The 26,056-nt window shown below is 37.6% G+C and overlaps 1 protein-coding gene and 1 non-coding gene across 11 annotated transcripts in view; one reads left to right on the top strand and one right to left on the bottom strand.

Moving 5' to 3' along the window:
• The window catches only part of PSD3 (pleckstrin and Sec7 domain containing 3), a 551,931-nt gene that overhangs the window by 67,711 nt on the left and 458,164 nt on the right, over positions 1-26,056 (bottom strand). For all 10 annotated transcript variants that reach the window (XM_057537135.1, XM_057537140.1, XM_057537136.1 and 7 more), the window contains one exon: positions 6,502-6,572. In XM_057537135.1, coding sequence (XP_057393118.1) covers positions 6,502-6,572 — 71 coding nt within the window. The remainder of the gene's footprint in view (positions 1-6,501; positions 6,573-26,056) is intronic.
• Positions 18,722-18,859, top strand: LOC114237364 (small nucleolar RNA SNORA70). The gene has a single exon (XR_003623047.1). It is a non-coding gene; the product is annotated as a small nucleolar RNA SNORA70 (small nucleolar RNA).

The following is a 26,056-nucleotide window of genomic DNA, read 5'->3' as shown; positions in this document are numbered from 1 at the left end:
AACAAGACAACAATGGCCACTCTTGCCACTTTTATTCAACATAGGACTGGAAGTGCTAGCCACAGCAATCAGGCAAGAAAAAGAAATAAAAGGCATCCAAACTGGAAAGGAGGAAGTAAAAGTCACAGTTTGCAGATGATACTATATTTAGAAAATCCTAAAGATGACAACAAAAAACTATTAGAACTAATAAATTAATTCAGTAAAGTTACAGGATACAAAATCAATTTTGTGTTTCTTTACACTAACAACAAACTAATAGAGAAATTAAGAAAACAACCATTAACAATTGCAACAAAAAGGATAAATATCTCAGAAAAATCTAGGGAAAAGATGGGAAGAGCGCTTCTTCAATAAACGTTGCTGGGAAAACTGGACAGTTACATTCCAAAGAATTAAACTGGACTACTTTCTCACAACCTATAAAAAATAAACTCAAAATGGGTTAAAGACTTGAATGGAAGACATCAAATAATAAAATTCCTAGAAGAAAACATAGGCAGTATGCTCTTTGACATTGGTCTAAGCAATATTTTTTGGATACGTCTCCTCAGGCAAGGGAATGAAATGCAAAAATAAACAAATGGCACAACATCAAACGAAAAAGCTTTTGCACAATTAAGAAAACTATTAATAAAATGAAAAGGCAGTCTACTAAATCAGAGAAGATCTCTGAAGCAATAATATCTGATAAGGGGTTAATATCCTAAATATACAAAGTTTCCATATAATTCAACATCAAAACAAAATAAAACAAGCTGATGAAATTATGGGCAGAGGACTTAAATAGACATTTTCCAAAGAAGACACAAATGGCCAACAGATGGATGAAAACATGCTCAACATCACTAATCATCAGGGAAACGCAAATCAAGACTACAATGAGATATTACATCATACCTGTCAGAATGGCTGTAATCCAAAAGACAATAAACAATGTGTTGGCAAGGATGTGGAGATAGGAATCCTTGTGCACTGTTGGCAGGAATGTAAACTGGTGCAGCCACTATGGAAAACAGTTTGGATATCCCTCAAAATTTAAAAAACAGAACTACCATAAGATCCAGCAATTCCATTTCTGGGTATTTTTCTGAAGAAAACATAAATGCTATTTTAAAAAGATTCATGCACCCCTATGTTCATCGCAGCATTATTTACAATAGCCAAGATATGGAAGCAACCTAAATGTCCACTGATAGATGAATGTGGCATATATACATTTATAACAGAATATTACTCAGCAATAGAAAAGAATGAAATCTTGCCACTTGCGATAACATGGATGGACCTAGAGGTTATTATGCTAAGTGAAATAAGTCAGAGAAAGACAAACACCACATGATTTCACTTGTATGTACAATCTAAAAAACAAAACAAACATAACAAAACAGAAAGAGTCATAGATACAGAGTACAAACAACTGGTTGCCAGAGAGAGGAGGGTGGAGGGATGAATGAAATAGGTGAGGGAGATTAAGAGGTACACACTTTTGTTACCAAATAAATGAGTCACAAGGATTAAGTGTACAGCATAGGGAATACAGTTAATAATAATATAATAACTTTATATGGTGACAGACAGTAACTAGACTTATTGTGGTGTTCATTTTGTAATACATAAAAAATATCGAATCACTATGTTGTGTACCAGAAACTAAACTTATTGTGGTATTCATTTTATAATATATAAAAAATATCGAATCACTATGTTGTGTACCAGAAGCTAACATAGTGTTGTAGGTCAATTATACTTAAATTAAAAAAAAAAAAGAAAAATAATAAATGGGTGAAGAACCGCAAAAAAACAGGATAGCAAACAATATTCGTCAAAGTTGCTCAGAGATCCTTTTTTAAAATGTTGGTGTGCCACATGCTAGGACACAGATCCAATTATTAGGGAGTTTACGTAGCTTCAGTGTAGCCCTTGTTAGCAAGTGGACTTTACATACATAAAGGATTCATATCAACATAACAATAAGAAAAATAATAAACATTTTGCATCAACAGTGTGAAATTCTGAAGACATAAGCTGGGATACTGATCATGATGCTAATTTTTGCTAAATATTTCAAGTTTGGTACAAAGTAGAACTATATTTTTGGGCTTGCCTGGTGGTGCAGTGACTGAGAGCCCGCCTGCCAATGCAGGGGACGTGGGTTCGAGCCCTGGTCCGGGAAGATCCCACATACCACGGAGTAGCTGGGCCCGTGCGCCACAGCTGCTGAGCCTGCGCTCTGGAGCCTGCGGGCCAGAGCTGCTGAGCCCACGTGCCACAACTACGGAAGCCCGCATGCCTAGAGCCCATGCTCCACAATGGGAGAGGCCACCGCAATGAGAAGCCCGCGCACCACAACAAAGAGTGGCCCCCGCTTGCTGAAGCTAGAGAGAGCCCACGAGCGGCAATGAAGACCCAGTGCAGCCAAAAATAAATAAATAAAATAAATAAATTAAAAAAAAAGAACTATATTTTTAAAACAAGCATTTGAGATAATTTGTCCTAAAAACAAAAGCCTATGTTTATGTGTTAAAATAAAAAAAAAATTAAATGCAGTAATTTTGACTGATTTACAAGTAATAATGTCTTAGATGTGAAAACACTAATTTTAGTATCATACCTCAAGGGCGATTATCTTTCCTTAGTTATCTTAAAAACCTATTTGCAATAGAAGAAAAGAGTAAATCTTCAAAACGCCAGCAGCTCAAATAAAATTCACTTCCCTCAAAAAATAAAGATTAGTACAGAAATAAATGAAACAGAGACCAGAAAAACAGTAGGGGAAAAAAAAATCAATGAAATTAAGAGTTGGTTTTTTGAAAATAATAAAATTGACATTCCTTTAACTAGACTACTAAGAAAAACAGAGAGAAGACTCAAATAAATAAAATCAGAAATGAAGGATGAGACATTACAACTAATGTCAGAGAAATAAAAAGATTATAAGAAAGAACTATGAACAATTATACACCAACAAATTGGACAATCTAGAAGAAATGGATAAATCCCTAGAAACATACAATTTGCTAAAGCTGAATTATGAATAAATAAAAATCAGAATAGACCTATAACTAGCATGTAGATTAAATCAGTAATCAAAAACCTCCCAACAAAGAAAAGTCAAGGACCCTTCAGCTTCACAAGTAAATTCTACCCAACTCTTAAAGAATTAACGCCAATCCTTCTCAAATTCTTCTAAAATAGTCAAGAGGAGGGAACACTTCTAGAATCATTTCATGAGGCCAGCATTAGCCTGATACCAAAACCAGAAAAAGATACTAAAGAAAAGAAAACTATAGGTCATATCTCTGATGAATATAGATGCAAAAATCCTCAACAAAATACCAGCAAAACAAATCCAACATCATATTATGAAAGGTGCATACACCATGACCAACTGGGATTTACCCGTGGAATGCAAGAATGCTTCAACTTATGAAAATTAACTATTATGATAAACCATATTAACATAACAAATGTTACAAATCACATGATCATCTCAATAGATGCAGAAAAAGCATTTAATAAAAATTCAACAACCTTTTACATGATAAAAATATTCTACAAACTAGGAATAAAAAGAAATTACTTCACTAAAATAAAGACCATATATAAAAAGCCCACAGCTAACATCATACTCAATGGTGAAAAACTGAAGGCTTTTCCTTTAAGAAAAGAAACAAGACAAAAATGCCCACTCTTGGCATTTCTATTCAACATAGTACCGAAGTCCTAGCCCAGCAATCAGAGAAGAAAAAAAAATTAAAGACATCCAAATAGGAAAGGAAAAAGTAAAATTATCTTTGTTTATAAATTCCATGACCTTAAATACAGAAAACTCTAAAGATTCCACAAAAGAACTGTTAGAACTAAGAAATAAATTCAGCAAAGTTGCGGGATACAAAAGTCAATGTGTAAAACTCAGTTGCATTTCTATAAGCTAATGATGAACAATCCAAAAAGGAAATTAAGAAAACAATTCCATTTACAACAGAATCAAACACAATAAAATACTTTAGGAATAAACTTAATAAAGGGAGTGAAAAACTTATACAATAAAAAATACAAAACACTGCTGATAGAATTTAAAGACACAAATAAATGGAAAAACATCCCATGTTCATGGATTGGAAGACTTAATATTATCAAAATGCCAATACTATCCAAAGTCATCTACCGATTCAATGTAATCCTTACCAAAATCCCAATGATAGTTTTTGCAGAAATTGAAAAATTCACCATCACATTCATATGGAACTACAAAGGATCCTGAATACTCCAAACGATCTTGAGAAAGAATAACAAATTTAGAATCCTCACACTTCTCCATTTCAAAACATATTTCAAAGCCATAGTAATCAAAAAATTATGGTAGTGGTATAAAGACATACATGTAGTCCAATGTAACAGAATAGAGAGCCCAGAAACAATCCCATCAACTGATCTTCCACAGGGTCCCAAAAGAACACAAAGAAGAAAAGATAATCTCCTCAACAAATAGTACTAGGAAAACTGGGTGTCCACGTGAAAAAGAATGCAAGTTCATCCTTACCATACACCATACACAAAAGTCAACTCATTATGGATTTAAATGTTTAAGCTTTGAAACTATGAAACTCCTAGAAGAAAACACAGAGGAAATGCTTCTTGGCATTGACATTGGCAATGATTTCTTGGGTATGACACCAAAACAACAGGTAACAAAAACAAAAATAGAGAAACGGGATTACGTAAAACTAAAAAGCTTAAGCACAACAAAGGAAACAATCAAGAGAGTGAAAAGGCCACCTACGGAATGGGAGAAAATACCTGAAAACCACATATATGATAAGGGATTAATATTCAAAATATGTAAGGAATTCCTACAACTCAATAGCAAAAAACCCAAATAACCTGATTAAAAAATGGTCAAAGGATCTGAATAAACATTTCTCCACAGACAACACACATATGGTCAACAGGGATATGAAAAAATGCTCAGCATCACTAATTGTCAGGAAAATGTAAATCAAAATCACAATGAAGTATCATCTCACGCCTGTTAGTATGGCCATTATTAAAAAATAATTTTTTTTAAAAACCCAGAAAATAACACATGTTGACATGCATTTGGAGAAACTGGAACTCCTGTGCATTGCTGGTGTGAATTTAAAATGATTCAGCCACCGTGGAAAACAATATAGAGGTTCTTCAAAAAATTTAAAGTAGAGCTATCATATGATCCAGCAATTCCACTTCTGGGAACTGAAATCAGGATCTCAAAGACATATCTGCACACGATGTTCACTGCAGTATTGTTCACAATAACCAAGAGGTAGAAACAATATAAATGTCCATGGACGAATGAATGGAAAAGGAAAACGAAGTAAACAATGGAATATTGTTCAGTCATAAAAAAGAGGAAAATCCTGTCATATGCTCTAACATGGATGAACCTTTAGGACATTACGTTAAGTGAAATCAGCCAGTCACAGAAGGACAAACACTGCTTGATGCCACTTACGTGAAGTACCTGAGAGAGTCAAACTTATAGAAACAGAGAGTAGAAAGGTGGTTGCTAGGGGCTGGGGAGAGGGGGAAATGGGAGAACTGCTGTTCATGGGGTATTGTTTGTTATGCAAGACGGAAAATTTCTACAGATCTACTGTATAACATGGTGCTTATAAAGTTTATAATACTGTACTATTCACTTAAAATTTTATTGAGGGAGATCTCACATTATGTTTTTTATCACATTAAAAAGAAAAAGTATTTCCAAGCTTCCCTTCAAGGTGGGAGCTAGAGTCCTGTTGGGCCCTGGGAGGTGGTGTACTTATTCCAGTCAAGACACAACTTTCCCATCTCCACGCACACAGAGCTAGGGAGGCAGAAGCTCCAGGGACTACCCTTCAAAGGTCAGAATATATAAACTTGATACCAAACTAATAATTTCCAGACTTGGGGATTAGAAGAAAGGACCCTGACAGGAAATGGTATGGTCAAACACTTACCCAGGTAACTGGAATACATTTGCAGTGTTAAATACCAGGACTTGAATGAAAATGTGTTTCTAGATTTAGGTAGGATCTAAATGAAGATAAATAACTAAATAAATGAGGGATAGAACTAATCTATAGTATAAATACCCATTGAAACAAGTGTTACCACAATCTGAACCTGAATAGACAATATGAAGTCTAACTTATCAACTTATATTCAACATTTCTGATTGAATATAATTAGAACACAGCTCATCCACTCTCTCTGATCACATACACTCACATATACATGTATATAATCTTTTATATTTATAAAATGGAATATATATACATATATACATAAATAATTTCCAAAACAATTTTTGTACCAGAAACAAAAAAAAAAATCTAAAAAAGAATTTAGATATCAGTTAAACAGTCTTTTGGGTGTTTGATGTGGCCTCTTTGTACAAAGTGAATATTTTCTAGGTAATCTAATTATCACTTCATAAAGTTTTATGGGCTTCATTTTTTATGTATTTACTTTTACCTTTTGCAAGTAAAGAACTGTTCCCTTTAGTACAGCATAAAAGGTCTTCCATCCTCGCTTTCCTCTTGGAGCTAGAAAAGGAAAAAAAATTGAAAAATTTTATTTGATGGAAATTTGCGTTTTTCGAAGGAGAACCTAAAAGGTCAACATGGTGATTATGCTTCAATGTTCCTGGTTCATTTGCTACCGAGACTAATAATAATGAGAACGAAAATTTTCTTGAGCCTTACTGTGTAACAGGCAGTATTATCTCATTTAATCCTCACAATAACACTGTGAGGTAGGTACTATTACTCTTGTCTTTTTGTAAAACTGAAGCACAGAGAAGTACTCTGCTCATGGTCACATAACTAGGAAGAGGAGAAGCAGGACTCTGAGCCCAAGCAGCAAGGCTCTGCGGTCCGTGCTCCAGTAGAGGTGACTAAAAGACTGAAAAAGCAAGAGGCATATTGCAAATACACATTAATCTAAGGGCTCACGAACCAGAGCCTTCATGGCTTCGTCAAAGTTTCCAGGAGTCATAAGAAAAAAGTCCCAGAATATAAAAGGACTCCTCTTGGCCTTTCTCCCAAACATCCACCAGCTGGATTGTAACTTTAATTATTATTACTCCTGTGGCAATTTGTGATACCTCTGCGGCAGATCCTGCCGCCCTGTAACAATTTTTTTTGTCTAAATGTCTCTTTCAGTAGACTGTGGATAACCTGAGAACAGGTATCCTTCATCTTCAGAATTCACAGAACCTAGCATAGTGCAAGGCAGACATTAGGCACCTTTATAAAAATTCTCCAAACTAAGTTTCTTCTGGAAGTCCTTACATTTCCTTTATTTATATTTTCCTGGAGTATAAAGTAGAAGTTCTCTATTGACTTATATAAAACTTTACAGATTGTCCTAAAGTAAAAGCTCAGATTAGCAAAACAGTTTACTATTTATTCTTAATCTTGATAAAATTAAAATCTGTAACTGGAAAAGGTTATTACCTGAATACCATTTCTCTAAACATGTCTACCAAATATGTAGGAAGGGCCATTTATTCTTATTCTGTTATCAACTATTCAGCTGCCTTTAGGCTGTCTTTAACCTGGATGCCTGATTAAATTAGGAAGTGCATTATTCTTAAGCAAATCTTTTAAATCTCCTTTGACTGAAGAATCCTTAGGCTTGGAAACTAGGTGAATAGCCACCTACAGAATACGGGTGCTCCTGCCAATACCATACTGAGATATCCACCTGGCAAAAAAAGGACTCAAAACATCCACTCTGTAGGTTTCCAGGGGAAATAAAAAAATTTCATCCCATCTGTTTCCACCACGTAAGGTTTTAAAGTGTGTACTCAAAAATAAATGATCAAAAAATGTATACCATAATCTTCTTTTTTAAAAAAAATTATTTATTTAATTAATTTATTTTTGGCTGTGTTGGGTCTTCGTTGCTGCACGTGGGCTTTCTCTAGTTGCGGCGAGTGGGGGCTACTCTTCATTGCGGCGCGGGGGCTTCTCATTGTGGTAACTTCTCTTGTTGCGGAGCACGGGCTCTAGGCGTGTGGGCTTCAGTAGTTGTGGCTCGTGGGCTCAGTAGTTGTGGCTCGCAGGCTCTAGAGCGCAGGCTCAGTAGTTGTGGCGCACGGGCTCAGTTGCTCCGCGGCATGTGGGACCTTCCCGGACCAGGACTCAAACCCGTGTCCCCTGCGTTGGCAGGTGGATTCTCAACCACTGCGCCACCAGGGAAGCGCCATAACCTTCTTTATAAAGAAAAACAAGTGGCTACTATAAAGAAAGCCATAGATCATCCTATATATATGAAATAAATGTTGACTGCCTTTTTCAATAGATGTCAAATTCTGATCCGGGCCATGTGAGAGCAGGGCACACACAAGTGGCCCCGGGCTGCAGGAGCTGCTGCAGAGCAGGACAGAGGCAGCTGGTGTGGCGGAGGTACCTGCTGGAAGGCAGACCAGCTGGTCTCTAGACCTTGTCTCAAACCTCTCCTCTCACCCACTAACCCTAATTCGGTAACTCCCGACCAGTCTCCCAACCTCTCAGGACTTCAGCTGCTTCATTTTAAAATGTGGATAATTCATATAACTTAAGGCAAAGCACTGGCTAATGCTGGAGAAGAACTTAGAGGAACCCTTCTGTTTTCTATAGGAGGAACATAGGTCCTGGATTTGAAAGGCTTTTCCCCAAAGCCCTAAAACTAATTTAGTGGCATCTTGAGATTCCTTCAGTTTAAAGATTTACAAATCTAGTTTTCTGTTTTTCAAGTAGAAATCTAGTAATCTGTTACCAAGGTTGTTGCCCCAGAATCATAACCCTGCCCCTCCCTCAAATGCAAACCAATTGCTCTTATCTAAGTTTCAGGAGGAAGCTGCAAGGAGAAAAAGTAGAACTGGTTAGAACCAACTAAGCCCAAGATGGGGGAAGATTTGACTTCCAGTGACCTTGAGCCATATTAGCTAATCAACACACCCACTGGCACCAGGATAGTTAACAACTGCCATGACAACAACTGGAAAAGCCCATACAAGGACTGAAAAGGAGTGTTGCATCAGGTCCGGATCCAAACCACACCTCTATTCATGAATATTCCTCCCTCTCTTTCCAATTCCCTCCCTTTTACCTGGACCCTCCTATGTACATTGTGTCTCTGCCTGAATTGGGTTAAGAAGTTGATTTGGGAACCAAGTTCTGGCTTCTTTCCATTCTTTGGCCACTGAATAAAGCCTGTGCTGTCCCAGGCTCTTCACTGGTTTCGTTATTGGCTGTGTGAATCCGAGCAGAAAAAGAACCTCCTTGACGGAGACAAGGAGTCTCCACGTGGGTTAGGACCCCAGTGTGGGTCTAGTCCACCAATTCGGTAACAAATTCGTGTACATGTTCACAAAAACTTTTAACAGATCTTCATCTTTACCACACTAAGCCTCCTAGAAATGGATCCCAAAGACCTCTCCAACCGAACTCTGATCTCAAGTCACCTGTGGGGGACTAATGCTGAGTCAGGGAGCATTAACCCTGTGTGCTATGCTCTATTTTTCCAGCTCCCACAGAAGTGTAAAACTTAGTCTTGTTTTTGGTCAATTATAACTTAGTTGTTTAACGGACACCACAATGCTAAAAATAAGACACTAGTATTACCTCCATTTTACAGTGGAATTCAGGGAAGAAAGGAACCACTGTGCACTAAACAGGATGGGAAGGCTGTAGAGGCAACCTCAGCGGCCCTGATTTTAAAGCCACACACACACAGTGCGGCTATGGCTTTTGCACCCTTGGTGAGGCTTGCCACGTGAAACACAAGGGCTGGACCCCAGTGAATGAGGAGCATTGTCCCTCATAATGACAACTGTAGAGGGAGTTAAATCTGACATCATAGCACATACATTATTAAGTACAGAAGGCTGGGGAAAGAGCTATAACTGTAGTCACATAATGAACATGGTGGAAGGAATCAGTGAGGTTACTGATTGGAAACCAGATGTATCCTACTGCAAGGCTCTAACTACAAGGGTGGTAGCGGGTTGGTAGGTAGATGCATTTTAACAAATATCTGGGTGCCTACTGTGAAAAGGTATTTGCCAAACTTGATGAAAAGATACTGTTTTGTGCACTAGACTACGCTTCCGCGGCTATTTTTAACATGCATACCCAGAGTCCAAAGACTGCTTTCCTTCTTCTTGAAAATAAAAGAATCTTGGCGTATTTTAACTCATCAACTGTCTCCAACCTTACATGATAACAGTGTCTATTACTTTTGTCTTGTTTAATACTACTGAAGTAGACATTTTGTATAAATTGCCACTGTCTGCTTAGATTTTCCCTCATGTTTACTATAATATTACCTTTATTTGTTACTTCTGTAACTCAGGTTGTTTTTGGAGGCCATTTTCAACTACTTCTTGAAATCTATACTTAGAAGTTCTTTTAGTGAGGGTCTTTTGGTGGCAAATCTTTTTCTGTTTTTCTTCCTTTATTTCATAAAAAATTCTAGGGACTTCCCTGGTGGCACAGTGGCTGAGAATCTGCCTGCCAATGCAGGGGACACGGGTTCGAGCCCTGGTCTGGGAAGATCCCACATGCCATGGAGCAACTGAGCCCGTGCGCTACAACTACTGAGCCTGCGCTCTAGAGCCCGCGAGCCACAACTACTGAGCCCGCGTGCCACAACTACTGAAACCCACGCACCTAGAGCCCATGCTCTGCAACAAGAGAAGCCACTGCAATGAGAAGCCCGAGCACCGCAAAGAATAGTAGCCCCCACTCGCCACAACTAGAGAAAGCCCGTGCACAGCAACAAAGACCCAACGCAGCCAAAAATAAATAAATTAATTAACTAAAAAAAATTCTAGGTGGACAATTACTTTTTCTCATGAAGACATTACTTCATGTTATGTTTACGCACAGGTTTCTTCATGTTTATCCAGCTCTGGGCTTCCCAGGTATCATTTCCAAACACTTGCAGTCATCATATGTTTGAATACTGTCTCTCCATTGTCTCCGCTATTGAAACTTCTGATACTCTAACTTCTCAGTCTACCCCACAGGCGTCTTCACTGCTCCTTCATACTCTATTTTTTTGTCTTCTGTGCCAAAAGCTGCTAGTTTTATCTCCAGTACTCCTTGGGCACCCAGATCCACAGATGCCCTGAGGGCTTAGCAGTCCCAGGGCTAGCTCACTTCCTAGATTTGTACTCATTTCCCTTTCATTGTTACAGGCTCAGCCACTCATTTAAAAGGTGTTTAAAAATATTTTAATCACTTTTAGATGTTTTATAATGTACGAGTTTTGGAATTTGTAGGCCATCGTATTGCCAAAAAAGACTTTCTAGTTCTTTCTTTCCTCTTGAAGAATTCATTCACAAATTTTATAATCTAGAATTCATTTGAAGCAGGATAAGGAGATAGGAGCTGAGGACAGGATGAGAGAAACTAGAACAAGGAAGGAGGCTATTACAATCGCCCACATGAGAGAAAAAGCCCAAAATATGGATAGAGGTGCACAATAAAGACAAAGAACTGGAAAGAAAGGGGAAGGCAGCAGTGCTAACTGAGCACCTACACTACAGTGCTCTGAGCACTGGGCAAGCATTATAAACGTTCTGTTTGATCCAAACGATCCTTTCAGTTACGTATCACTGCCTCTATTTCACATTGATGTCTCTATTATAACTACATCTGCAGCTCTGAGAGGTGGTGTAAGCTACTGAGGGGGCTACCTACATACGGATTTCAAAGCTACTGTCTAGTGCAACTCGGAGGAGGAAACATGTTCTATGGATACATTAAGGGGAAACTCTCCAGGTGACAATCCTTTGCAATAGTCAGGCGTACTATTCCAGTGAGGTAAGCACAGACGGCAGGGAACGAGAAGATGGGACAGCAGGGGAATGCAAGTCAGGTGTGTTCTCTGATCTCGCTGACGCCTTCAGAAGCACCCCTGCTCATGGCGATGCAGCTCAGAACTGAGGCATGATCCTGCGTCTGCCCCCTAGCTCACCTAGCACTTTGCAGAGTAATAAGGCTAATAGCAGTAGTGGTAGCATCAGCTAACATTTATCGAGAACATACTGTTTTAAGCACTGTTCCAAAACTGGATGTGTGTTAACTAAAGCCCACAACTCTGTGAGGAGCCACTTCTATATTCTTCATTTTACAGATGTGGACTCTTGAGACCTCACTAACCTGCAGCACTAGGTTCCCCATCGCACTGGCCACTTTTACTCTGGTTTGTATGCAGGGAGAGAGCAGTCAAACTAGACTCAGCAACAATCAGTTGGTTAACTTTGAGATACAGGGGTGATATTCAAAGTAAAACAAGAAACAAAAAAGTCAACAGGCCTCTGTGACTATTCTACACCACACACACACACACACACACACACAACACATTTCTGCAAAAGAGAAATTCGCAGTTGTTCCAAACCTGAGCAGTAGTGAAACTATCATTAAATCTTCAATATTATAAACCAGTTCTTATTAATATTCTGATCTTTATTATACATTTGAAGAAGTCTTCTTGAAAATATGAAGTACAATGAACAATATTTTGGCTTCAGTTACTGCCACTGATCTTTAAAAAATAGTTAAATGCACAACCGAAAATGAAAGCACAGCCTGTCACCCTTCTTTCATAGAGGAAGGTATAAAATATTCCTGAGCAATGAAATATTCAGTAAAGAGTAATGATGGATATATGCCAGAAAATAAAGATATTTATTTTTTTAATTCACCAAAAGGTATAAGCTTCATGCAAAGGTTTTTATTTGCATGCTATACTCTCCAACTTTAATTTCCTCTGAACCAAACTGGGAACAGCTTGCGTTTAAGATCTTACTGTTCCAATTTTTCTATTTTCATCAAAATCTTGGCCTGTTTTTGACCACTCCTCACTGTGGTTTCCCTGATTATCTACTTTTTCCTTTTCTTCAAGTTTAATATCAGAAAGACTTAAGAAGCATAGAAAGACATAGTATGGACAGTGTCTATTTTTTCTTTTAATACACAAACCTTTCTTTCTTGTCTCTTGGCTTGAAAAACATTCTTCCATTGCCCCAGTAAAGTGACAAAAATATCATTTTTTCCCCAAATGGTAGAGAAGGTCAGTAAGCCATATCCACACTAATTAGAAACAATTCTTAAGTTATGGCCTGAAGGCTAACAATGGAGGCCCTGCCAGGCTAGGAAACAAGGGAAATGTGAGGATGTAATAAGCTCCATGTAAAATACCTTCAATTTCTCTATGTTAATGGGAGAAAGACATTTAAAATAATGCCATACCACCGAGGGCATTCCAAAATAAATCTAACACCTTGCTGAACTTGGAAACAAAGATGTGCTCAGCAAAAGCCCTTCTACACTGCACAATTGGGACATGTCTGTACGAGATTTGTAAAAGGCACAAGACATTTCTAAAGTTTAATTCCCTAGTGACAGCATCTGAAAACTGGGCAAAATTCTTAAAGTATCTCTATTATAGGATGAAGAGATATGCTACCTTGGTAGGAAGCAAGCTCTTCAATTCTACGTCACTGAGGCAGCTGAAGGTGCACCCCAGGCAAGGGGAGTTTGCTTTCTGTGACTGGTATGCAAAGGATTTAGATAAATTCATGGATGAATTATGAAATTCAGCTCTCCCTATAAATCATTATGTGAAGTTAACAGTAATCCTTGTATATTTATCCCTAACTTCCTTTCATAAAATATTCTCAGATACCACCATAAGAAGTACCATTAAATCTTAGTTGAGTAACTGAGACACTCACTCAGATTACTGCTTGAAGCAATGGAATCCCAGCTGCGCACAACAGAAGTTACCTTTGGGAGAAAACTCACACAATATTAAGCAACTCATAGTGTTAATTATCTCCAGGTTTATAACAGAGTGGTAGAAATAAAACAGTACTATTACTATCTTATATTTCTAAATCATTTACCTTTGAAACATTTAAGGCAATTTACACATTTAAAAAAAATCAGTTAATCCTTATAATCTTTCTCTTTACGACTGGGAGCTGTTACCTGCAGTCAACTCTATTTTATAAAAGGAAAAACTGGGGCAGCCTTACAGGAACTAGAAGTACAACCTATGCCTATTGTTTTTCCCTGAAAAATATTTCCTTCTTTTTATAACAGAAATAGGTTTACATCACTGGTAGAGAACAGAACATGAAACACAAGAGAGAAATGGAAGAATAAGCTCCCCAGGATGCCCCTGGCAGGATGATGTTCACTCTGGATGTGATTCTATTCCTTTAAGAAGTCAAGACTCTTACCCTAAATCGATCTTTCTGGAATGGCAGAAAGTACTCTGGACCAAGAACCAGGAAACTTGGATTTTATTCATACCCTGCTGTCTACTATTTCTCTGACTTTCAACAAGTTGCCTAATATCTCTGGTTATAAATCTATAAAATGACACTACAACATACAATAATTACTTTACAGTGTTGTTTCATAAAAGTTATTAGGACACAAACCCTACCCCCAAACAATTCACATTAACAGTGAAACTTAATACAACATGAGAAGCTGTATAAAATGGTAGCATGGCACTAACCGAAAGCAACCACAGTGGAGGTTTCAAGCAGGTAAAGAGAGAAGGAAGTCACTAATTCTACCCATGTGTAGGGTTTACAAGTCAGAGAAGGTTCTAAATGAGGATTTCGTTTTCAGCAGAAAGAAAAGGGGGATTTTTCTTTGGTCCTCCGCCTTCTCTACAGTATATCTGGACTAAGACACTGAATCAAAACATGGATCTCAATTACAGAAGTCTCGTAACACCAATCACCACCATCCTTTATCAGTATGGCCTCTGGACAAAAGCCAACATAGTATTTTCCACAGAGAGCACATGATTTGAAATTCTGGTTTCACCTGAGTGACCTTGGGCAAGTCAGCCTCTCCATGCGTCACTTACTGTCTCTGTAAAACAATAATTAAATGCTACCTACACCTAATAGGGTTATGAAAATCAGATGAGTTAATATATGTGAATCTTTTAGAAGTGTATTTTTTATTGTTAGGGATACTGTCTGCTAAAAGAAAATGCATCCAATTTCCATGCTAAAACACAAAGACTTACTTTTTAAACATCATCATTCATGTATTCAGAAATTCTTCTTTGTTAAAGTCAATATTTTGAGAAGAAACCCCCCCCCCCCACACCAGCCCCAGACATTCCTGATGCATTTTTAATAGAAAAGGGGTAACCTTTCACCCTTAATTTAATTGGGGGGAGGATGGAGTACAGCACATTCATTAACATATTTATTGTTTCTGTTTTGTCCCAGGTCCTGTCCTGTCTTGACATTGGAGACATCAAACATGAATGCAAACAGTAAAAGTGAACAGTGGGAGGAGGAACAAAAGCTGATGGAGAAATTTCTACCCAAGTAATAAGCTATAAAAATATACAAACCCAGCTTGTAAACAAATACCTTCCTCCACTCAGCTTGGAGATGGTTTCACAGCTAGCCATTGCTAGAAGCACAGGGAGAATGTAAAGGACTTGTGCTGAGGTTGGAGAAGAGGGCAGGACATAATAAGAACATATCATCATGAGCTAAGGTTACGGGAAAAGTGTGCAGGCAGCGAGAAAGACAAAAACGACCCAGAATATAGTTATTTTTTCAGGAAAAACAAATACTAGAGTCATATAAACTTTTTTAGAATTTTGATAGATTAACTATCCCTCACATTTTCTTGGCTGCTCCTTCCCCAGATACCAGCATGACCTGCCCCTTCACTTCAATCATGTCGCTGCTCAGATGTCACCTCCCCCAGGGCTTCCTCTCCTCACCTTGCCTTATTTTTCTCTGGATCACTTAAGAGTCACCTGAAATACCACCTATTTATTATTGAGCTCCCCCTATACTAGAATGGAATCTCCAAGCAAGTACTATTTGTTACTGTGTCCAGAGAGCAGATTAAAAACTCGAAAAAGAAGAAAAGCATCAGATGTCCTAAATAGGCATGTAGATGAGGCAACTCAACAAACATTAAAGATAATTTTTTTAAAAAGTGTCTCCATCATTTATGTGAAATACATTTGAAAACTCAGGTTGGTTAAAGAGCAAAGAGGAGGCAGGATAAAATTTTCACACAGATTATTTCAACAAGAGGATGTTAGACATGGAAATAAGATATCAGTGAAGACCCAGGCTCATAAGGAACAAACATAGTTTGACAAATAACTATGGGTTTTCAATAATTATTAAAGAATGGACATCTGTGGAAAGGGACTTTAAATTCTAGGAAACAAACACCATCCCATAATTCTTTTTTAAAAAAATTGACATATAACTGACATGTAACATTATGTTAGTTTCAGGTGTACAACATGATTCAATATTTGTCTATATTGCAAAATGGTGACCACTATAAGTGTACTTAACATCTATCACCATACATTGCTGCAGTTTTTTTCTTGTGATGAGGACTTTTAAGATCTATCCTCTTAGCAACTTTCAATTATGTAATACAGTGTTATTAACCATAGTCACCATGCTCATAATTCTTATAAACTGAAGGAGGACGCTGGAGAACTTGTTATTTTAATAACCACCTTAAAAAGTTGGACAATAGCAAAATGTTACTGAAGTTCAATAACTTCATTATATGTGAAAGGTATGAACACTGAACTCCAAGAAAATCAAGCATACTATGTTTTTTCATAATTTTTTGAGCAATTTACAGGATTCATTATCAAACTTACAGAGAGCAACATACTAAAATAAAATGGAAGGGTAAATTATTATAGTCTATCTGAGGAATGCCGGTAACTGCTAAATCAGATAAGCCTGAATCTGGCTCATCAAGTGACACCAAATCAAGTTTCTTCAACTTCACAAGCACCTTATGACCAATAAACTTTAGAGTCAAAGATGCTTCTGAGCATGAATTTCTACAAATAGAATTCAAATAGGCTACCTTAATTGTAAAATAGCCCAAGCCCCATTGGCACCTTTAAAGCACCCCTGGGCAAAAGCTACTACAGGTCAACAAAAATAATTCCTAGTGGCAAGGAAGAGCAGCCTGCAGACAGAGTCTGTTCTCAGAGAAGATGACAGCAGTCTGACTGTTTTCCCCCAAACTTAGGAGCTTCAGGAGAGACTGCCAGCTCCTCTTTCTGAAACATGGTTCCCAACCCTTCTTACAAGACCGCTGACACAGATGCCAGAAAACAGCCCACTGGCGTGGACTGCATCTGAAGTGATGCCACCATGTGTGCAACTATTAGCTTTTCCATGTCAGGCCAACCTCTTCCATTTGTTTAGACTGCCAGTGCTTGGAAGAGCTTCACCCCTTCCCACCTTGGGACTTCCCACCTTGTAACCAGGACTGCATTCCTAAGAGGACTGCAACAGGCAGCCTTGATACAAATTACTAAGTGCTGCTAAAACAACATGAAACATTTGTCAACGATCCCCATCCCCAATTTATTTATGGTAAGAACAGTACCACAACAGCCATTAGCAGATTTTTAAAAGGGAGGTTTAATACCCACCACCTCATGAGTCATCTTAAAAAAGAGACAACAGGCCCCAAATGGAGTCACTTGTGCTCAGCCCACCTCACCAGATCGAGGCTTAATAACTAACCTAATTGCAGTAATTGCAGTACAACCTCCGCCAGGAATGGTCTTAACCAACTAGTCTGGAAGTTTCTTGTCAGCAGCAAGGAGGAAATCTGCTACACAGGCCCTTTCCATACCCCAGAAGAAGATGAGGTGACCACTCTCCCCTTTTCCCTTCCCTCCTGCCTATAAAAGCCTTCCACTTTGTACGGCTCCTCTGAGCTCCTCTCTGCTTGCAAGGTGGGATGCTGCCCAATTGACTGATGGTTTAATAAAGCCAATTATATCTTTTAAATTTATTTTATTGAATTTTTGTTATTTAACAGTCATTAATTTTTATTGGTAATCGTGCTAAGTGTTTGTTATACCTTTTTCCATTTGTCTTTATTTTGAAAACATTTTACTATATTTTAGACATCACTATATTTCATTAGGCCTTTAAATATTCTATTGCATTGATGTTATATTTTAAATAACAAATGTTTAACATAAAATACTGATTTTCCCTGATAATGTAAGTTATATTCGTCCAGTGTCAATGGCAAAAAAAAATTTCAAAGTAAATAAAAAATATGGAAAATAACAGAAAAAAACCACACATAGAAAAAATATGTAAAATCGCCAGCCTAACCACCAGAGAGCATTTCAGTATATAAGCTCCTAATCATTTTACTATGCACACATCTGCCACAAAATTGGGATATCATACTTGTTTCCTTTAAATACTTCTACTTATATATCATATGTCATTTTAAAAACGACTGCAAGAGTGACACTGTATTGCTCTTGCTGGTCATTCAGCTGTTCCCAAGATGCTGATGGCAATAACGCTGCTGCTGCTGCTAATATTCTGTACCTAAAATAACAATTAAGTCCTTAAATAACAATTAGGTTCTTTCTATGTGCCAGACACTGTGCTAATAAGCACCTTAAGGTGGCATTCTCACCTTGAGGCTTTTGCATTACCTATTTCCCTCACTGGAATACTCTTATATATGCCATTTGTATCCAAAGATGTTATGGACCTCCTTTCGCAATTCAGCTTTCAGCTGAATGACACCTGCTCAGGTATATCCCCTCCCTCTCCTTATTTCCCATCAAGAGTGAATGGACTGGCACACAGCTGGTGCTCGGAAGAATTTCTACTTTGCAGCCAGTTAAGCCGACTGTGCTCTTTTCCCCATGGGGGCCTGGTGTGCAGCGGCTGCAAACACAGGCTCCTTGGTAGTGTCGTGTACGAGCCTGTTGCCAGTATGGGTTGCCCTAAGGGATGTTGGATTCAGCTCTTTCCAGTGGGCATTCATGACTGGTATGCTGCCCCCAATCGAGGCTCCAGACAGGTATGTGCGGTGCCTTTGGAAAGCCCCAGGGTGCAGTGGCCAGGGTCCACACTGGCCAGGTCATGATGTCCATCCGCACCAAGCTGCAGAACAAGGAGCATGTGACTGAGGCCCTCCTCAGGGCCAAGTTCAAGTTCCCTGGCCGCCAGAAGATCCACATCTCCAAGAAGGGGGGATTTACTAAGTTTAATGAGGATGAATTTGAAAGCATGGTGGCAGAAAAGCGGCCCATCCCGGATGGCTGTGAGGTCAAATACATCCCTAATCGTGGCCCCTGGACACATGGCGGGCCCTGCACTCGCGAGAGCCTTGGCGCTGTCCCCTCCCTACTTGCCCACCAATAAATTCTACTATCCTGTCCAAAAAAGAAAAAAAATTTCTAAAATGAATCAATGATCTACCTAGTTTCAAAGCTCAAATTCTTAATTCTGTACTATCCAGTGATAAAATTTTGGTACATAAATTTCCATCACCATAATTATTTCCTTTAGGAAACCAGTATTGCATTTTTAATTTCAAATTTACATCAGGTTACTGAAGACTTTGATAAACTGTAATAAACAAACATAGAGACATCAAGATTATTTTCTTCTTTCTCCTAAATTTTAACTATACTGAAAATATAAATAGAATGAGTCAACAGTACAAACAGAATAATTTCTAAAAATTGGATGTAGTGAAAACTGTGCATTCTTCTTTCAGAAAGAAATATTCAGATTCTGAACAGATTTTTTTGGTGCTAAAAGATTATAGTTTCTATTCCACATTCCTTGTCAAAAGTATTGCTTCTGAGGAGAATGGTGGGTGACCTCTTTTAACCAACACTAATGCAGGAAAGGGTGGATTTTAAATGAAAGACAAGAGCCATCAAAATGGAACTTAAAAACCTAAAACTTATTCTTTTAGTCTAAATGTAGAATTGTGAAGAGGCACTCCTCATCGAACACAGATAAAATGCCACCAGAACTAGACCACCACCAAACTCCTACTTGAGGACTCAAATGGCCACCCTCATGGCACTGCTCTTTGGCCTTGTGTCACAGGGCTTCATTATACAACCCTGCTGCCACAGAACAGCAAAGTGGCAAGGAGGGGGGAACTTAGCCTAGTTTTAAAACAATTGCTTTGCTTTGCCTCCACTTAAAGAGTCTGTCTCTAATAGGAGGAGACACTGTCTTCTGGGAAAAAATATTCCACTTTTATTATCTCTTAATTACAGTGTCGCTGTTCCCAGTGTTATACAATAACAAAGAATTCTGCCTGCAGTGCCATTATAAACTCTATTTTCAGTAAGTGTGACTCAGAATAACATCTACTCTCTCAAATTTGACATGTGGGACTGAATTTTCAAAACTTTCACTGACAGGCAATGTATAAAACCCTCTAAAGTGAGTGAAACCCCCTAACCTTCTCAAGACACTACTCAACACTCCTTACATCCAAAGTGTTTAAAATGAGATCTCAAATGTGAAACAAATATGGCTCCCACACCCTTAAAAAGCAATTAACATTTCAACATTTCAAATAGAAACAAATCTCAGGTGGGTAAAATCACTGAAAAATCTATACTGGAAATGTGATTAAAATATTTCAAAATTATTAAAGTGGTATGTCCACATAATTAGCTTCTTTGATTCACTTCTTCCCAACTCCTCCAATACCATTTCCCAAAAGAAACCACCTTTTAACATTTACTGTTTCTCGGGGTAGTTAATTTGCATCATATCCCTAAACAATGTGCTGTGATAACAGATTGTAAAATTCTCTATTGATTTTCTGCTGCGAGAAATGAGGACTTAGCAAATGTGATTGCTCCATTCCACCTGCCCAGTACGTTTGTACGGCTTTTTATCTGCATCTTATTTGTTGCCCCAGTAGTTTTAAGAGCATGCTAACAACATTATTTCCTGCTTCCTGGGTATTAGGTAGCCCCTTTCCACTTCTCTCTAAGAGCAGCATGATGGCTCTATCCCTATTTCCCTTGGGCTCTCCCCTCTCCACTTTTATACCCCAAATTGTTTCATCTGTACTCTTACAGGGTCAAGGTGGACAATATTTACACTCCACTGTGTAACCATAATTAAATCTTTTACATTTCTAAATGTGAAAAACAAAAAACCAAAATTTTATTATTGTGGTGAAGGTTTAAAATATTACACTGGTGAATACTAATTTTGGGGTTTTTGGTTTTATTATTATTATTTTTCTTGCACAGATTTCAAGAAAAATACCAACTGCTTCTAAATTTCCCATTCAATCAGGTGTTCTATCAAGTTTTAAAAATTTTATAATGAAACATTAAGAGATCAGAAGGTTATCAAGAGCAAGAAACATACGTGTACCTAATTTTTAAAAATTGTCAATATAGTTGAATTGCTAGGTACTCCTCACTGACTGCATGTTCTTCCCCTTGCCAGAGGTAACCACTAAGCCATATTTAATGATTTCTATATGTGAATGTGTTCCTATTAAAAATAGTGCTGTGTTACATGCTTTAAGATGTTACCATATGTGCACATTCTTCTGCAAGTTGCTTTTTTTCATTAAACATTACTTTTTGTGAGAGTCATTCATGTTAAAAATCGTAACTCTGGTTACTTGCTTTTCACTGTTACATAGTTTTCTACTATATGAATATATGAAACCTTTCCAATCTCTTATTAAGGGCCATTTAGGTTGTTTTATTCTGATCTAATATAATGTTGCTATGAACAATCCCCCCCTTGTAAAATGGCAAGAGTTTCTGTAGATACGTACATAGGACTGGGTTAACTGAGACACAGGTGTAGGCTCTTCCAACTTTATTGATTATTGCCAACTGTCTTCCAAAGTGGTGATACCACCGACACTCACATTCACGGGGTGGAAGAGTGCTCACTGCTCTACAATCCTTGCCAGCATTTGGTATTATCACTCTTTCAAATTCTGGCCAATGTGACATATGTGAAATGATATCTCACTGTGTGTTTAATCTGAATATTCTTGATTACTGGTGAGGCTAAGTATCTCTTCATATATATTTATGGATCACTGCAATTTCTTTTTCTCTGAATGGTCTGTTCCAACTGTTGCCCATTTTTCTGTTATGTCGTCTTTCTAATTAATTTAAGATTCCTTTACACACACAATATTAATCCATTATTAGTAATATAATATGCTACAAAGTATCTTCTCCCAAACTGTGGATTACCTTCTAACTTTTTAAAAGAGGAGTCTTCACATTAATGTAATCATATATAGCAATATATCCTTTCACTGTTTTTGTTTTTCTAAATCTTAAGAAAGCCTTTTCTACCCAAAGGTTATTAAGATGTTTCACATTTTGATCTAAACATTTTAGATTTTATCTCTCAAATGTTTACCTTTAATCTACCTGAAACTGATTTTTCTGGTTGGGCTGAGGTGGGGAACATACACAGACACACACATACCGCCCACCCTACCCTCATTCCATAAGCACACACACTACACCCACCTCACCCCCTCCACAGACACCACATACCTCACCTCACCACACATACCACCGCCCACACCCTGAGCACCATTTACTGAAATAGTTCTGTTGTCTTTAATTATCTGAATCAATTCCTCTGTTGTATAATCAAGTTACCATAAACACTGGACACTGCTGCTTCTGGGCCCTCTTATCTATTCCACTGCCCTTTGGATATCTTGTTATCTCGGAGAATGTCAGCATGGTCCCAACTGTACTTCTCCCACTCAATTTTGAATGTTTTATATGGTACCTTAGCTAACAATATATGTATTTAGAAACTTGTGCTGTGGATTCTAGATGGTAATTACTCTCTGTATGGTACACCTAAATGTAAGCTCCTAAGAGGAGAGAGGCTATATTTAACACAGTCTTTGTACATGTATAGTCTTAGGTACTTGAGGAGTGTTTAATTCATGTAGGGAAAAAATTCATTTCTTGCATCTCAGCTTATACAGGCTGTGGTAGTAAAACTAGATAAGCACTTCATTTTTTGCCACGTTGATACCACTGAAGTACAAATTCAGCATTAGGTATGGTCTTGCCCATCTGTCTGCTCCCATCTCCTTAAGGCTACCTCAGTCTAAATGGGAGGCAGGGGTGAGAGGAGGTGGGTCACAACCTCAAAAGACTCCGGGGCTAGAAAAGTAGCAATTATTGTGTAAGTAGCCCTGGTATAATGATATAGGGGCTTGTGGAAACTACGGTCAACCAGAAAATGCCTAACTAAATTCACACAATTCAATTTACAAAGAAGTGCTAGGTTGGCCAAGTAAAAGAAATGTTCAGGCCGCACTGGCCCTAGACTGAGACCTCTAGTCATCTAAATACATGCTACATTGTAACAGATAGTACTGATTGCACAAAACATGGAGAACTTAAATGTTTCCTAAACATATTTTTTCATGGGCACTGCTTTTAATAATGTGCCACAATTAGTTTGGTATAATCAGATTTTAGTCCCACCAGATATCCTGATATTCTATATTATAGCTTTGGCTAATAAGTTTAAGATGAATTTCCTCCTCAGTAAAATGGGGATAATAGTAATAATACCTGCTTCATAAGGTGAAGATTAAATGAAGCAATGCATGAAGTGCTTAGGAAAAAGCACTAATATTGAGTAATCACTTAATTACCTTGTTATTCATCATCATTTAGAACATTCATATTTTGAGTACCTTGTTGTTCCCAATCACTTTCTTGATTTCCACAAATATCATGCATCAGGTTAATAAAGCTAAGAGCTTATACTGAACTTTATTTTTCATTCTACCTGACAAAATCCAGAAGATACATTTTGTTTTCTAAATTTGACCGTTCAAAGCTTTCCCTTAATGTCAGATTTAATGGGTTTGGTAAACACCTATACTTCTATGAGATAAAACATTTGCTTTTAATCACGATTTGTCTCCTGGACAAATTTTTGAGTTGACCATATCTTTAAAAGACTAAATAAATAAATAAGAGCAAAGAAAATCTCCAAGTTTTAAAAAATGTTTATATGAGGAATTATGGAAATACTCTGACAAATTTAGTACTTAGAGTTAATTTAAAAAAATGAAATATACAAACCTTGAGCTGGACAAGTGGTCTTTTGGAGACAAGTTAATCAGGATTTCCATAGAGTTTTGACCCAAATCTTCACTTATGAAAAACTTTTAGTACTATCTATCGTCAGAGCACCTCCCCACGTTTACATATACGTGCAAATGCAATACAGCGCTGGCTCTAGTGAACATGATGAATCTGAATAAATTTCTACAGACTTATTAGCAGGATAATATGCCCAAAAGGTATCATTACACAGATTTCTCAAAAATTATTTGGATCTCCTATTCCAGAAAAGCTCCACTGTTGTTTTTTACTTTTTTAATGTATTAGAAATGAAAAGTGATATATTTTAAAGCACATTAGATATGAGTAATATAAAACATATTTCAAATTTGCTTATGGTGACTACCTCTCAAAACAGAAGGATGCATTCAGAAGCAGGTCAGGCGTTGGTGCATTTCCAAGAAGCAGTAGCCATCTAGCAGTGAGATAAACCAGTTCAACCAGACATGATTGGAAGTCCAACAAAAGGGATTTGGGAAGCACGGAAAAGATTAGCTGGGAAGAAGACAAATCCTGTTCTGGGACTCCAAATACACACCTGGTCGTACTCAAATACCTAGAATTCCTTATCACTTTCATAACTCAGTAATTATTAGGTCTTGAGGTCTGAGGCAACTAGAAAGAAATTTCTTAACAATAGGGATCAATAATCAGTTTAGTTCTAGTTGTGCCCATTAAAGATTAATTGCTACAGAAACTGCCCTCCAATCATAACAACTAGAAAATAGGACAGTATATATAAAGCAAAAGTTTTCAAACACTGTACGATAGGCAGATCTGAACTGTGATTTAGAAGAGAAAGGAACAAATAAGGTAAGCCCAGATTACTGCTTGGAGGCAGCGTCTAAGATCTAGCAGTAAAAGTAGGTGCCTGGAAGTAGTGCTGAGTTGAGGAGCTGAAGAGGGAGTGTGGTGAGGCTGAGGTGGCTAGAATTTATGGAGCAGAATAAAAGAGAGAGAAAAGCTGCACAAAGCGATAGCTCTGGAGATCTGGCAGAGGAATCTCCAGATCTTGGCTGGAGTACTGATCTGAACACACGTGAAAGGAAATGGTCCGATTCATCAGAAATAAGTACTGGAATGAGTAATTTTAAGAGCTCACAGGGCTAAGAACAGCTTGTGCTCTTATCAGACAGAGTGGAAAGACTTCATAACACCAGGGCATTGAAGAGAGTCTAAAGAAGGGTAATAATGCTTTAGTAATGGAGCTAAATAAGTCCCCAAATAAAGGCTGCTCTGCATCCAGCACGACAAAGGGTAAAGGCAAGCCTCTAAAGGGTTCAGCTAATCTGAAAGTTACTCATTTGGACAATGGAATAAAATACAACATTCTTTAAAGGAATAAAACCAAATCCACCCCGAAAAATGTCACAAAGTCTGGCATGCAAACAAAAATTACTAGAAATGCAAAGAATGTAACGGTTCCAGAAAAGCACAGAGAGAAAGGAATTTGAAGAGAAGGACCTTAGAACAGCTATTGTAAATATGAGAAATATGCTCAAGGATATTAAGAAAGATACAAACTCGATAAGGAGAGAAATGCAGGATATAAAAGTTTCACATCGAAGTTTCTAAGATAAAAATACTATATATGGAATAAAAATACTGTAGTAAACTTGAATATATAGCAAAAAAAATTATTAAAGTACTGAAAAAACAAAAAAAGAGTAGGAAAAAAATTGAGCAGTCTCAACGAAACTTTTGTGTAATATAGTCCAACATACAGGAAACTAGAGTCCCAGGAAGAAGGGTGGGTGCTATAAAAATGATGGCTGAAAAATTTCCAGACTTGGTAAAAAATATAAACCAATGAATCCAAGAACTTCAAAAAAAAAAAAAACCAGGCAAGGAAAACATAAAGTAAGGCGCCTCATAATAAAACTGCTTAAAATCAAATACAAAGAGAAAAATCTTGAGAGCGGCCAGAGGGGGAGAAACCCACACTAGGTACAGAGGAACAAAAAATGATAGCAGACCCTTTGTCTGAAACCACGCAGGGCAGAGAACAACGGAACAACATTTTAAAATTACT

The sequence above is a fragment of the Balaenoptera acutorostrata genome, chromosome 21 (genome assembly GCF_949987535.1).
Source record: "Balaenoptera acutorostrata chromosome 21, mBalAcu1.1, whole genome shotgun sequence".
In the NCBI taxonomy this organism is placed as follows: domain Eukaryota; kingdom Metazoa; phylum Chordata; class Mammalia; order Artiodactyla; family Balaenopteridae; genus Balaenoptera; species Balaenoptera acutorostrata.
Note: the sequence above shows the minus strand (reverse complement) of the source record. Positions and strands in the feature narration are given on the sequence as shown.